The sequence below is a fragment of the Ptychodera flava genome, chromosome 13, assembly GCF_041260155.1.
Source record: "Ptychodera flava strain L36383 chromosome 13, AS_Pfla_20210202, whole genome shotgun sequence".
NCBI classification, from domain to species: Eukaryota; Metazoa; Hemichordata; class Enteropneusta; family Ptychoderidae; genus Ptychodera; species Ptychodera flava.
This window is the reverse complement of record NC_091940.1, coordinates 8,519,311-8,535,021: the sequence shown is the minus strand read 5'-3', so window position 1 is coordinate 8,535,021 and position 15,711 is coordinate 8,519,311. Positions and strand designations below refer to the sequence as shown.

The window sequence follows — 15,711 nt, the reverse complement described above, 5'->3', positions numbered from 1 at the left end:
AAAGTTAACAGGTCATTTGAAAGCATGACATCATTCGTGTATATTGAAAACAAAACGGGAGAAAGAACACAGCCCTGTGGGGCGCCCGTATTTAACGTTAGTTCACCAGACATGTGACCATTAACAATAACACGTTGTGGCCGATCGCTAAGAAACTGTCTTATCCAAAGCACGATAGTATGGTTGACCTCTAAATCTAAAAGCCTTTTGATCAACAGATGGGGCTGGATTGTATTAAATGCTGAGGAAAAGTCCATGAAGAGAATACGAATGTAATTTGTGGAATTATCAAGATGGCTTGCAATCACAGGTTAATGAGAATTAAACTCGCATCTTCTACCCCTATTTTGGGCTTGTATGCAAATTGGAAAGGGTCTAAGCGATCGGACACAGACGCCTTGAGCTGAGTACCTACTAGTCTTTCCATACATTTGGCAATGATTGATGTCAATGCGACTGGTCTATAATCATTCAGCTGGTTTGGATTTCTTTTCTTAGGTACAGGGATTATATGTGATAATTTCCATTGTCTCGGTACGAAACAAGAATCTAAAAATAGCTGAAATAGACGAGTGAACACTGAACTTAATTGGTAAGCACATGTTTTCAAAACTTTACCCTTCAGTCCATCCGGGCCGGATGCCTTAGAAGGGTCAAGTTTTAAAAAGCACGAAGCCACTTCACTATCACTGATACTGATTGGCGACGGAATTAGAGACTGGGAAATATGATCACATTCTTTCCTAAAATCATACACATCGAATCTAGAATAAGAATGATTCAACTCATTCGCAAAACACTCGGGATTATCAGAACTTATTTCCCTTCTCTTCTGTTTCGTACCCATCATCACACTAAGGCCCTTCCAAGCCTCTTTTGCTTTTCCTTTCCCAAGACTGTCTTCAACCTTATTTTTGTAATCGATCTTAGCTAACTTAACAGTGCTTCTAAATACTTTGCGTAGTTCCTTGATCTTACTCGAATCTATTGCTTTAAATGCTTTCTTCATTTCGTTTAACTGGTTTCTCAGATCTTCACGAACCCAAGGTTTGTTATTGGCAAATACCCGGACGTGTTTTGTATCAATCAATGAGTCTTCGCAAAACTGGATGTAAGAAATTATAGTATCAGTCAATTCGTTATTATCTGAACAGCTATCGAAAAACAAAGTCCAATCCGTGCACTCAAAACACGCTTGTAATGTTTCTACATTGTCTGAGGTCCACTTTTTAACAGTTTTTGTCAATGGTTCCGACGTTTTCAGTTTCTGCCTATATTTTGGTAAAAGATGGATGACATCGTGATCAGACCGACCAAGTGCAGGTGCACTTCTGATCGAAAACGCGTCATTGATGTTACCATAACACTTATCCAGGGTTCGATTTAGACGTGTCGAACATGTTATGTATTGATGTAAATTAGGTAGTTGGTGGCTAATATCACATGTGTTAAAATCGCCGAGAATGAAGACTGGTTGGTCAACTGATCGGTTGACAGCTGCATTATAACTTTGCGCATGCGCTCAGCGGCTGCAGTGTTGTCTGGACCAGGTACATACACAAGTATAACCGTCACCTGTCCGAACTTTTATGCGCATAAAAATGTGTTGTGCATTGGCCGACGTCGTTATTGAACATTTCCATCAAGCAAATAATGATGGAGACTCTACAATAATACTGAAAGAGTCGGTCGTGTTGTAAGGATCTCTGTTAACTCCAACACTAGCCACGACTGAAGGAGCAGCTTTCAAGATCTGTTTTTCCAACAAAATCTTACTGCCTCGGCCGAGTTTATTGACTACGTTTGAGGTACGAATACTATCCAGATCATAGCTGTTTCTTCTAATGTAATCGCGCTTGATAACTATTTCAATTATCGTAAAACTTTATTTTGGGTGTTTGAGAAGTCTAATGTGTCAGTTGTGGTGGGCTTTCATGTATTTCTACACAGCTACATAAGTCAATGATTGGGTTGGAGTTGACAGTAACCAATACGCGACTGAAGTTTTTCGTCTACCTTTTAATAAAGCAATAGTCACAAAAGCATGACATTGTATGATGAAAATTCAAAATACTTTTGCCAGTAAAGAGACATATTTATTTTACACAGGGAAGGTACACTAACCTAGGTAAGGTCACTTAACGCAATTGTCCTGTTTGGAGAGCCTTCATAAGAAGTACCTACCGACAGAGGTATCCTCGATAGTTTCATGGGGAAGACTGACAGGTAAGACTGTTCTTATTCTCATGACTTCATGAATAACTGCTTCACAGTATGGTAATCTACCCTTGTCAGATAACATCGGTAGTCTTTGTCCGACGACGTCATCTATTTCCTCTTGTACCTTTGTTTGCACATCCGGGTAGTTTACCAAGTAGGCTATGCACCAATTCATAGTATTAATAGTAGTGTCAATCCCGGCTGTGTGAAGAGAAGCATTATTATTATTATAATTAATGAATTTTTCATCAGTCATGTGAACTAAATGCTATCCAGCGGCCGATCGATCCAATGAAACAATTGCATAGACTATACTGTTGATAAAATGCGGTCGTTGTGGAACATTCAGTGTTTTTTTATGGAACGTACATACACCACTGTACCACCAGCTTATTAGATTCTGCAGCAGGTATTTTTAGTAGAGGTTGTGTTGAAACTTAAATATATAGGCGACCTCGTTTTCGGAATATGTTTTTCAAAGATTGCCCAATTGGTCTTCTTCGTTGTATACTACGAGGAAATAGTTAAAGTTGTAAAATGTAACGTGTGTGCATCCCTATGTATGTATGTATGTATGTATGTATGTATGTATGTATGTATGTATGTATGTATGTATGCATGTATGCATGCATGCATGCATGCATGCATGTATGTATGTATGTATGTATGTATGTATGTATGTATGTATGTATGTATGTATGTATGTATGTATGTATGTATGTATGTATGTATGTATGTATGTATGTATGTATGTATGTATGTCGGGTGGATGGATGGATGGATGGATGGATGTATGTATGTATGTATGTATGTATGTATGTATGTATGTCGGGTGGATGGATGGATGGATGGATGGATGGATGTACGTACGAACATACGTACGTAATGACTTCCAATAATGCTGTATCGACGTATCTTCAATGCACATAGCAAATTTCGTCAACTTTAGTGGCGTCAATAAATACATATTTCCCAATAAGAAAGTTCATTTAATATGAAATTAAGAAATTGGCTAAAAGTAAGAAATGCTCATCAATAACTTTTAATAATGTTATATCATATTATCTTCCATGTACATAGCAAGTTTCATCAAGTTTGGTCGAGCAGATTCAGATATATATCCCTAATTATGAAAAGCCATTAAATATGCAAATAAGGAATAGTCTGGAGGAAAAATGCTTAATGACTTTCAATTATGTATCACAATGTCTTCAATGTACATAGCAACCTTTGTCAACCTTTATCAAGTCAATCCGGGTATATATTCCTTTTAGGAAAACTCATAAAACATGCAAAAACGGAATTAGCCGAGGTAAAATATGCTTAATGACTATCAATAATGTGTATCAAGTTTTGTCAACTTTGGTCGAGTCAATCAAGATATATAAACCTAATTTCGTCAACTTTAGTGGCGTCAATAAATACATATTTCCCAATATAAGAAAGTTCATTTAATATGAAATTAGGAAATTGGCTAAAGTTAAAAAATGCTCAATAACTTTTAATAATGTTATATCATAGTATCTTCCATGTACGTAGCAAGTTTCATCAAGTTTGGTGGAGTACATTCAGATATATATCCCTAATTATGAAAAGCCATTAAATATGCAAATAAGGAATAGTCTGGAGGAAAAATGCTTAATGACTTTCAATTATGTATCACAATGTCTTCAATGTACATTGCAACCTTCGTCAAACTTTATCAAGTCAATCTAGGTATATATCCCTTTTAGGAAAGTTCATTAAACATACAAAAACGGAATTAGCTGAGGTAAAATATGCTTAATGACTATCAATAATGTGTATCAAGTTTTGTCAACTTTGGTCGAGTCAATCAAGATATATAACCCTAATTAGGAAGTTATTCAATGTGTAATTTAGTAGTTTTCTGAAGTAAAAATACTGAATGACTTTCAATAATGTTGTATCATGATATCTTCCATGTGCGTACATAGCACGTTTTGCCAACTTTGGTCAAGGCAATCAAGATATATATCCCTAATAAAGAAAGTTCATTAAATATGTAAATTAGGAATCGGCTGAAGTAAAATACTTACTGACTGATAATTTTTTCAAGACACATGTAAAGTTTCATCAATTTGGTCTAATTCAATTGAAATATATATCCGTAATTAGGTAAGTTCATCCGATGTGCAAATTAGCAATTAATTTTCATGTCACACCTTTATGTCTTTCATGCTGGATAAGCTCCTGTTTTGTCAACATTTGTAGTAAATCTCACCACATTCTATACAGCCGTTCTCATTATAGATATGCTTTTTCTAAAATCATTAATTGTACAAATGAGCACGAAATAGGCAAGCCACACACACCAAGAACTAATCAGTTCTTCCATTCTTAAACAGAATCTATGTACCAGATTTGATTCTGATCTGAAAGCCGTTTGTGAGATATCGGGCCCACAGATATATGGACAGACATATGGACAGACAGACAGACAGAGAGACAGAGAGACAGATGGACAGACAGATATCCCTGCGATATAAGCTCACGTATGTGAACACGTTAGCTAAAAATGGCGATGAAATTTTAAAAAACAGGGATTTTTCTTACAAACTGTACTTCTTGAAATTCCACGTATCAGGAAGTTACAATGCATGCAAAGTTTCATGATTTCCGAAAAGCAGAAAAGGAAAAAAACTTTCGTGTCCTTAGTATTTTAAAACATGTTTGAGAGTCATTTAACGGGAAAAGTAATTTACCTCCAAAGGTATCTGAAACTATTTGCCGTACATTAACGTCTGTCAACGAATCAGCTTGGCCTTCACCTGCAGCCTTTGCTTCTGCTTGGATCTTCAGAACGTCATCGACAAGGTCTGAGACGTTTCCTGGAAAGAGAACAGTGAAAAGGAACATTAACAAGGTTTATAAGGTACTTGATCAAAAAACCAATTGTGGTCATTGTGACCTTCACAAATATAATAATCGCAAAATATGTAATACTACTCGTATATTTGAACTAAAATGCATCGAAAAAATATTACATCGTCTATAAATATGATAAAATCAACTATAAAGGGTAAACACATCAACCATTGTTGTAAAAAACATAGTAATCATAAATGAAACAAGGCAGTATTGCTGAAGGCAATGAGTACTTGGGCCGTGATAGAGTAATTTTGAGGACAATATATACTACTATTCAAATATGGTCTCGAATTTCCTCCTGTCAATTAGGCATTTGATTAACTGGTTATTAAACGAAGCAATGGCATGACAACGGCAAAATATGTCTAGCAACTTTTGTGGAGTTTGAGGCAGGGGTTTTTATTTATAGTGGAAATTGCTTAAACTCCTTAAATATTCAAATTACAGCAGATTTATTTTGTTCTCGATGGTAGATGTCTAATATTTAGATGGGCATATTTAGATTTCTACCCTATAGTTATCCCTATATACCAAAAATCGGACATCAAGCTCTATTGGCTTGCTCAGAACTAGATATGCGCATAATTAATGAGGTACAATATGTGGTGTCATAAGGTGTCCCATCATACCAAATATGAAGGGTGTAGCACTTGTGGTTACTGAGTTGTGGACAAATATATATATTTGAGGTCAAAGGTTATTGAGGTCACGTGACATTTTGTCAAAATAATTGTATTGCTAAGTTATTCCTTTATACCAAAAATCAGACCTCTAGCTCTATTGGCTCGCTCAAAATTAGATATGCGCATAATTAATAAGGTACAATATGTGGTGTCATAAGGTGTCTTATCATATCAAATATGAATGATATAGCACTTGTGGTTACTGAGTTGTGGACAAATATATATATTTGAGGTCAAAGGTCATTGAGGTCACGTCACATTTTGTCATAATAATTGTATTGCTAAGTTATTCCTATATACCAAAAATCAGACCTCTAGGTCTATTGGCTGGCTCAAAATAAGATATGCGCATAATTAATGAGGTACAATATATGATGTCATAAGGTGTCCTATCATACCAAATATGAAGGGTGTAGCACTTGTGGTTACTGAGTTGTGGACAATAATGTATATTTGAGGTCAAAGGTCATTGAGGTCACGTGATGTTTTGTCAAACAAATTATATTGTTAACTTTAATATACCAAAAATCAGACCTCTAGCTCTATTGGCTCGCTCAAAATTAGATATGCGCATAATTAATGGCATAAATATGTGGCGTCATAAGGTGTCCCATCATACCAAATATGAAAGGTTTAGCACTTGTGGTTACTGAGTTATGGACAATAATGTATATTTGAGGTCAAAGGTCACCAAGGTCACATGATATTTTGTCAAAATGTCTGAGATATCTGCGTGAACTGATGGACTCACGGACGGATATGACCCAATCTATAAGCCCCGTGGACTTTATCCGTGGGGACAAAAACTGTGTCACTGCATCCTTTAGGCAATATGAATACGATGAGAAACTAAATTTTTATTTTTCTTGGCCTTATACATGGGAGTCTATGGAGAACTGCCTTATACATGGGAGTCTATGGAGGTGTAAACTAAAAAGTCCTCTAACACGGCCAAATTCGATCGCATTGTGAAACAAATCGACGTGCATCTGTATGGGGTTGGGTACTATTCTTGTGCAAAGTTTGAAAGAAATTGACCAGGGCATGTCTGAGATATCTGCGTGAACGGACGGACGGACGGACGGACTGACATGACCAAACCTATAACTCCCCCAGGACTTCGTCCGTGGGCACTAAAAACAACGCAACAGTTATTACAGCTACACCGGCAGTAGGTTCATATCCAGAGCCCCGTACGATCTGCCGCCGTCGCTTGAAAACAATCTCATAAACCTGGCCATATGGGCAACTGTGTATGGGCAGCTGGATGCGTGACTTCCCGGAGAAGGAAGGCGAGCTGTCACGTTCAAGCTCAGGATTATTTGTCGATCAAATTTCAGTAAATTTACCTTACCTGGATGAAATTTTGTCTATAGGCTGAAATTTCGCCGAAGTTTGACAAAATTGCATCGATTTTTCAGGTTCATATCCGACATTTTTGAGTTTTGAATGCAGACAGAAATAAGTTTTGAGGCAACATGGCTGCGACCCCATGTTGACCCCTAGCCCCGCGTACGATGCTATGTGCAACAGCTAACACACAGCATCGTACGCAGGGCTAGCGAGAGAGTTGCCGACATCGACGGTTATTTACGAGAAGTGAATAAAAGACTGTCATTTTTGGAAGCGATCGAGTAGCTTAGGTGGGCTGGGATACGACTTGGGCCCAAGAACGCTGAATTTCGGCAGTAATTTGGCTTTTTATGTCAAGTCCCAAAATGGATTTGAAGTCACTAACCCTACGTACAGGTCTTTGCAGGGCTGTGGTGAGCGGGGCGATTAGCTGTTGCGGAACACACAGCATCGTACGCAGGGCTAGTTGACCCCAAGTGAAAATGTGTTCGCAATCAAATTTTCCTATATTTTTTTCAGAATTTTCGACAAAATCATTGCTTCTTAAATCTTTATTAAAAATATAAAATACTAAAATAAAAATGCGATGTGCCATGTCTCCAGATTTCTAAAATATCGTTCGTTGACCGTTCGACGGAATACTCATTTCGCAAACTTGTGACGCAGTTGAAATTCAATACTCTAGACATCCTCCAAATTATCCAACCATTCGTGTTAGAGTTCAGCTCGCTTAGAGTATCATAACATTCTTCGGCCTTCGTTTAGATCGACCCTAATCTCTCCCATTTAGGAAATAAATACACTAGCTACCTTGACAAAACTTCGTGCACCATCCAGGACCAAACGCACTACAAATCTGTCTTGACGTCATCATCTCCTTACATGGTAATCGGCATACCGTATTTTTTAGCAGAGGAGTCACAGAATACGTCGGAGTATTCAGTTTCAAAACGTATTACATTGTGTGATGTTGTCAAAAAAGGTAATGTTACTGCAGTGGTATAAATTACAAAACACAAAAGTTCAATCAGTTTATTTTGGACTGGCTTTACCCAACATTTCATATTGTTTCTTATGCCAGATTTGACCACGTGCTTACTGGCGACCCCTTTACATGCAAATTTTGTGTCAAATGGTGTGTTCTCCTGGAAAAACAAACGTACGATTTCTATATGAAGGAGGCGAAATTTGCCCTCAAAACTCGAAACCACCCCTTTATGGGGTGGTGTACCTAGCTATTTTGAACGAGCTTCTCGAATCTGCAGCTCTATTTCGAAATGATGGTCTGGTTTTCTCAGCTCAAGGATAAGTGTTCTCCATCGCTGTGGGCATTACTATTCTCAGCTGGGGGTACAGTTTCCAGTCGTAATGGTTTTTCATTGTGTCCGGGATATAAAACCTTTCCTTTTCACAATTTACTTTGATTAACACTAGTCCACATCTTGTCAGCGATTAAACATGTTTCAAGTTTAAATGTTAAATTCTGGTCTCGAGCCCTCTTGTTCGACCAAACTGAAATTACCCCTCCCACTTTGGCTCGTCCAGTGGGTGTAGCAAGGGTCGTGCCATCGCTTAGGAAACGGAGGGTGCATTAGTTGTTGCATTTCGATGCACATTTTGATTATATTCAGAAGATTTTGTGGCAAAAACTCAGATAGAGAAGCATTAATATTCACATCTCACTTATTCAAGACTGGCTGAGAGCAGCACTTCCATTCAGTTAACATCATTACGCCATTTATTATGCCAAGAAAGATGAAGCCAAGACATTTTGCCCTCCCTGGTCTCAGCCAGAAATGGTTATACCTTACAGTTTTTTCCCACGGAATGAAAACAAATGTACTTGGGCTGAGGCCCAAGTACAATAATAATAAAAAACCACTAAACCTAAAGGGACATTATCGCTTTCTTTTGACCCTTTTTACACCAATATTGTTGTAAACGAGCACTTGCTAATGTTGTTCGATTTATTGAAAGATGTTAAAAAATTGGACGACCATAGAATCTTCTATCCAATTTTGCGTACACTCTGTAGGGAAACCTCGGGGTTAACAGTAGCCTACCTAAAGCCTCTGACCCCAGGTTTTTCCACACAGTGTAGGCAAAATTAGATGGAGTTATCTATGGTCGACCATTTTTTAAATATCTGTGCTGCGGCATTTTGTAATACTGACGTGTTTTGTAATAACTTACGCAAAATGTAATAAGGGGTATCAGCATTTTGTATAAACTGACGCATTTTGTAATATCGTCTGCAGTATTTTGTAATAAACCAGTCTACGAGTTTGTAACAAGGGTATCAGCATTTTGTAATAATTCACACTTTGTAATAACAGTTAACGCATTTTGTAATAATTTTAAAAACTTTTCCCACTTTTTAAGCATTAACTGATATTTGATTGACTTTGGAATTGTATTACAAAGTGTGTGTTTACTCGGTAAGTACGTACAAAAATTTGATCGCTCCCGGACTTCAAATTCAAGTTAGAAAGACAGATAGATAGCTGTTAATCAATTTTTTTATACGAACTGATCATCTAAGGCAGGTAAATACTAGATTTTGACTGGTTTATTGTCATATATTTGAGAGAATCATTGGTATACACACTCAGTTGATTAATTAAATAGAGGATAACGACATTGTTTCTGATGTATTGCAGACAACCAGGGATCTACAGGTATATACACAGATAAAATAAAATATAATAACATAAAATAAATTATCATACATCTGCCTACGCAAACAATAATATCGAGCTCCCGTAAAACGGGCACGTAACGGGCATGCGATAACCCCTTAACTTTCATATTTGATGATAAACATTGCGTCATTGAATGGCTGACATGAAGGAAACCCCTAGCACGACGTCTGTCACCGGCAGGCACCTCCATGTTGTGAGCGAAACTCCATACTGTACTTTGAAAATAATGATAAAAGAAACGAAGGTAAATGTATTACGACTGTTTGAAGATGAAAAATATTTATGAGGTAATAACGAAAGTGTTCACCAAGACGGCACTGTACAGATATGGCACGACATCGCTGCTCGGCTCGTGCTCGAAAATAGGTCAGAATAATCTGATGTTTTAGTGATATGACTTGTTTAGCTACAAAAGCGGAAGTATATATGACCTGTTGAGTATGTATATATGTAACATGTATGTATGTTTGTATATATGTATGCATGTATGTATGTGTGTATGTATGGATGGATGAATGGATGGATGTATGTATGTATGTGTGTGTGTGTCTGTCGTCTGTCTGCTGTCTGTCTGTCTGTCTGTCTGTCTGTATGTATGTATGTTTGTATGTTTGTATGTATGTATGTATGTATGTATGTATGTATGTATGTATGTATGTATGTATGTATGTATGTATGTATGTATGTATGTATGTATGTATGTATGTATGTATGTATGTGTATGTATGTATGTATGTATGTATGTATGTATGTATGTATGTATGTGTCTGTGTATGTATGTATGTAGTATGTATGTATGTATATATGTAGGTAGGTAGGTAGGTAGGTAGGTAGGTAGGTAGGTAGGTAGGTAGGTAGGTAGGTAGGTAGGTAAGCCTATGTATGTATCTCTGCATCTATGATGGTAGGGAGGAAGGGAGGTAGGGAGGGAGGAAAGAATGCCTGAGTTTGCCTGTCTATCTATCTACCTATCTATCTATCTGTCTGTCTGTCTGTCTGTCTGTCTGTCTGTCTGTCTGTCTGTCTGTCTGTCTGTCTGTCTTTCTATGACTGTTATCATTTAATGATATTGGCAGATATTTGGCAGGTATAACCATAAGGATAGCGAGTCAAATTTAGCTTAATCATAGTATTGCAGGGCAGCTTTTTCTAGCTTATTGGCTAGACAAATTTTACCATAGGAGAAAACACAACCACGGCTCAGTAGATATGAAGTGTCACCTATTACATACAAGGAAAATGGCAGGTCTGTCGATAGAGCTTTATTTCGTCCTTGTATATTAAAATAAATCATCGTTCAGTATTTTAATTTGCTGCTTCACGTCAGTGTTTATCAGTCCCCCGGACGAAGTCTGAGGGGACTTGTGGTTTGGGTTCTGTTCGTCCGTTCGTCTGTCCATGAAGATATCTCAGACATGTCTGGGCAAATTTCTTTCAAACTTAATACAAGAATAATGCACTATGGCATACATATGCACGTCCATTGTTTTGGGTGTGGCACGCATAATTAGTGCTAATTTGCATAATTAGATATCTTTGAAAATAGAGCTCTGTTTCTTAAGAGATAGCACCAAATTTGACGAAACTTTGTAAAAATGTCGGTCACACAAAAGTCTAATAGCACAATTGTGTCAATTAATTGCTAATTTGCGTAAGTTATGAATTTTCATAATTCCACTTATATTTCGAAATATACTGACTCAAATTTAATGAAACTTCTTACGGATGTATACATACCAGAGCTGTTACTTTCTGCAAAGGCATTTGGCAGAATTATGTCAATTAATAGCTAATTTGCATATTTGATGAATTAGGGTACTAAGTCCAGAAATACCCACTCAAATTCGATGAAACATGGTAGAGATGCTGATATACCAGAGCTGTAACAGTATGCAAAGACAGTTAGCGGGATCATGTCATTTAATTGCTTATTTGCATATTTTATGAATTTTTGTAATTAAGGAAATACGTCTAGAAGTACGACAGCAAATTTTATGAAACTTGGTATAGATGTTGATCTCAAAGTGTTGTAATAGCTAACAAAGACAATCAGCAGTCTCTTGTCAATTAATCGCTAATTTGCATATTTAATGAACTTTCCTAATTAGTGTGCTAAGTCCAGTAATATGGCACCAAATTTGATGAAACTCGGTACAGATGTTGATCTCAAAGTGTTGTAGTAGCATGCAAAAACATTAATTATGTCATGTCAATTAATTGCGTCTTGCATACATAATGAATTTTCGTAATTAGGCTGATACGTCAAGAAATACTTCTTCAGATTTGTTGAAACTTGGTATAGATGTTGAGCTCATCTTGCTTTAACTGTGTATAAGTACATTTATCAGTATAATGTTAACTAATTGCTAATTTGCATATTTCATGACTTTTCTTTATTAGTTTTATACGTCCAGATACCCTGCATCAAATTCTATGAAACATCGTACAGATATTGATCTTCCAGTAGTGTAAAACTGAATAGTGACATCCTGTTGATGAATTATTTATTGACTTATTTAATGACCTATTGTGATTAGGGTGGCACCCCAGATTTGCTGAATAGGGAAACAGTGTTTGTAATGAGAGCTCTATATTCTGAATGACTGCACTAAATTTGATGACACTTGTTACAGATGTTGATCATGCAAAGATTTACCAGTCAAGAAAGGCGTTTGAATTTTAGCAGTATCAATAGCTAATTATAGGAAGTCTCTTCTTGACTGAACATGAGGACATTTTTTTCACATCTGGTGTTCTGACTTTTTATGTCAAGAGCCATTACTCAGACATGCCTAGACCAGTTTCTTGCATATAATTTGAATTTTGACATTTAAAAAGCCAGGGCATGCCATACCTAATTCTGTCAAACTTGGTAAAAGGACATAGCCCTATGCCACTACTTGTTTACAATCCAATGCAATAAGGGCATCAGTCACAGACAGGGCTTTGGTATCCGTATTTCTTGTTTCATGCACATCATATCGACTTCAATTTTTAGTCACTTCCAGTGACAAATTCCCAATTACAAGGGGGGACTATGTCATTGTCAATTATTTGTTTCAGTATATTTTGATAAAGATCAGCTTTCAGCATTTACATATTAACGGGCCCCTCTCTTATTACCGTAAATCATCGACAATAAACTTTAGAGAAACACATATCATACGTATACAAGTTGCTAAAAATACTGCAACCTTTCGTACGTTTATTTTCCACTTTAATCGGCCGTTTTATGTCAAATTTACTTTTTCTAACAAAGTGTCATGATATCGCGTTTCATATATGTGAAAATGTTACTAGTGAGGGCATGTCTTCAGTTAGCTTTAGTCGATTATGAAGAGCATTATCAATGAGAAAGCAGTTTCCTGTGACAAAAGTGCCAATTTTGACGTGCAATATAAATTTAATGAATATACTCGGCTGTGCGTGGTAATTTTGTCTAAGATATCCAGTTGCTCTTTATAGAAAAGGTGTACGAAACGTCTTGTGATAAACTGCGCAGAGTTAGAGCAGTGCTATAAGCAATCACGTATACTTGATCAGTTTTATAAAACGTAAATCTGTAGAGAGTTGCAAATCATGATCAACAGCTAATATGGGAAAACAGTTTGACCTTGTTTTCCCACGTAAGCTGATGTCTTGAATAAAATAAAGAGTCTGAAAAAGTAAATGTGACTGATGTACCTATATCAATTTGAACCGTCATACTGACATGTGGATTTATTTGCCCAGAAGCGATCCATTTCTGGTTTACAAGTAAAGACACATATAGAAATAAATTTCAGCTACACGTACTTGTAAGTAATATACACTTAGGGGTGACCTTGTTGTCTTGACTGCGCAATATTGGTTGAAAAATGTTTCAGGGAAAGAGCAGAGTCGTTACCTTAATGTAGTTCCAGCTGCCTGACATTTGGTTTCACAAAAAGTTAAACTGACTTAATAAATTGTCCGAACAACGCCCACTGAGGTTGATTTGGTAGAAGTACGTGATCACTTGTTCTGAACCGTTCGTAACAGTGTTGAAAGTTGAATTGAGTCTTGAAATAAGGTGGACGATTATTTTACTAACAATTACACTCATAATTGTTGGCCTAATACCGGAAATCAGTTGAAAACAGACCCTTTCATTCGGCGTTATCATGATAACCTAGTACTGGTAGTGAGATATAATCTCGACATCATTATATGCTGTTTTACGTATTCAGAAACCACAGAGCATTTAGAAATACCTTCAATATCAGTGGATGTTTATAATTATTACAAAATGCGTTAACTAATGTTACAAAACGCGTTTTATTACAAAACGCTGCCTTTATTACGAATCGCGTAAACAATATTTTATTACAAAATGCTGATACCCTTATTACATTTTGCGTAAGTTGTTACAAAATGCGTCATATTACAAAATGCCGCAGTACAACATCTTTCAATAAGTCGAACGACACCAGCAATTGTTCGTTTGCAACAATATTGGTGAAAAAAGGGTCAAAAGATAGCGATAATGTCCCTTTAATACTGATAATTTACATTTTCAATGAAGCTGTAACTATATCGCCATCAACGGAATTGACTTCCACAATATGTCTATTAACAGCATAATTTTGTCGGGTAGTTTCTGTTTGCGATTGTCCAGTATTACACGAACATTATGCATGACTTTGCCAATGTAACGCTTTCCAGTACCTTATGACATCGATCTAATTTGCATAGATTTCTTCCATTTTTCTACAGAAAGCTGTTTTAGTTAACAAAATCCGGAAAACAAAGTTAGTTTTGTTCTTATTGTCGTGATGTATGAAAGAAATGAAGGTAGGTTCAACGATTTGTACTGTAGGCCACACAGCGATACACGTTTGAATAGCACTGTGCTGGGCATATGACTATCGTAAATTGTAATTTTCCTATTTTGTTATCAGCTTCAACGTGCTTTTCAAAACGTTGGGATAATCCCTTCCTTAATCACTCGGCTTATCTTGTATTGCCCTGTTTCAGAGTTTTAGGTTTTGTGTTTGCCTTTTTTCCTCAAGGAAATTAGTGGCAGCATTACTATGAGTGGCTCAGGCACAGAATTTTACAGCACTCATGTCGAACAAACCTCTTGATATTATCCAACTACGCAATGTGTCATGAGTAGCCAGCAGTAAATACGTGGCAATGCAGACGTAGCACAAAACTAAGTAGCAGCAACCGCACCTGTAGATTTATTCATCGACGGATGACCATTGTGTGTACGGCGTGTATCGACCACAAGTTGACACAGACCTCCAAGATTTCGGTTGCCAAAACACGCCAATGTCGGCTCGCCAGGTCTCAATACCCACACCCATACTTTCAATGTTCTTTACCAAAATAACCAACAAAGATGTGGTAAAGAATACGGTGGTTTAACCAGAATAAAAGAACTTTTTACGGAGGACGACTTCTGCGAGTGATTCTATCCGACAGGGTCACGTGACCAGGGTTCTGGCACCACAAAAGCACGAAATTACCCAATAACCTTGTAATAAAAGCGCCACCCCTTAATCATACAAATAAAGAAATTAACCGAACAGCTGGATATCAGACCGAAGTTTCCAAGTGCACATTTAACGTAGAATGAGCTTCGGACACAGATAGTCAGACTTTCAAACGTTTACAATTCCACTTATGACGGCTCATATTTGCCAGTCAAGGTCACAAGGAACTAGCAATTTGATAATATTAAAGCAAAAAGGCTGGGGCACCACTGTCTACATACGGTTCAAGTTAGCGTACCACTTATCAACTGACAAAAACAGAAAATACCCTTATAATAACACATTTAATATATTTTAAATATCTATTCTTCAATGGCGATAATATGTATATTTATTGTACTTGGG

The 15,711-nt window shown here is 36.9% G+C and overlaps 1 protein-coding gene across 1 annotated transcript in view; it reads right to left on the bottom strand.

The window, feature by feature from the left end:
• Positions 1-15,711, bottom strand: part of LOC139147320 (steroid 17-alpha-hydroxylase/17,20 lyase-like) — an 80,415-nt gene that overhangs the window by 3,988 nt on the left and 60,716 nt on the right. Inside the window, exons 7-8 of the mRNA XM_070718375.1 lie at positions 4,944-5,069; positions 2,185-2,421 (exon numbers count right to left, since the gene is read on the bottom strand). Of these exons, the coding sequence (XP_070574476.1) occupies positions 2,185-2,421; positions 4,944-5,069 (363 nt within the window). The remainder of the gene's footprint in view (positions 1-2,184; positions 2,422-4,943; positions 5,070-15,711) is intronic.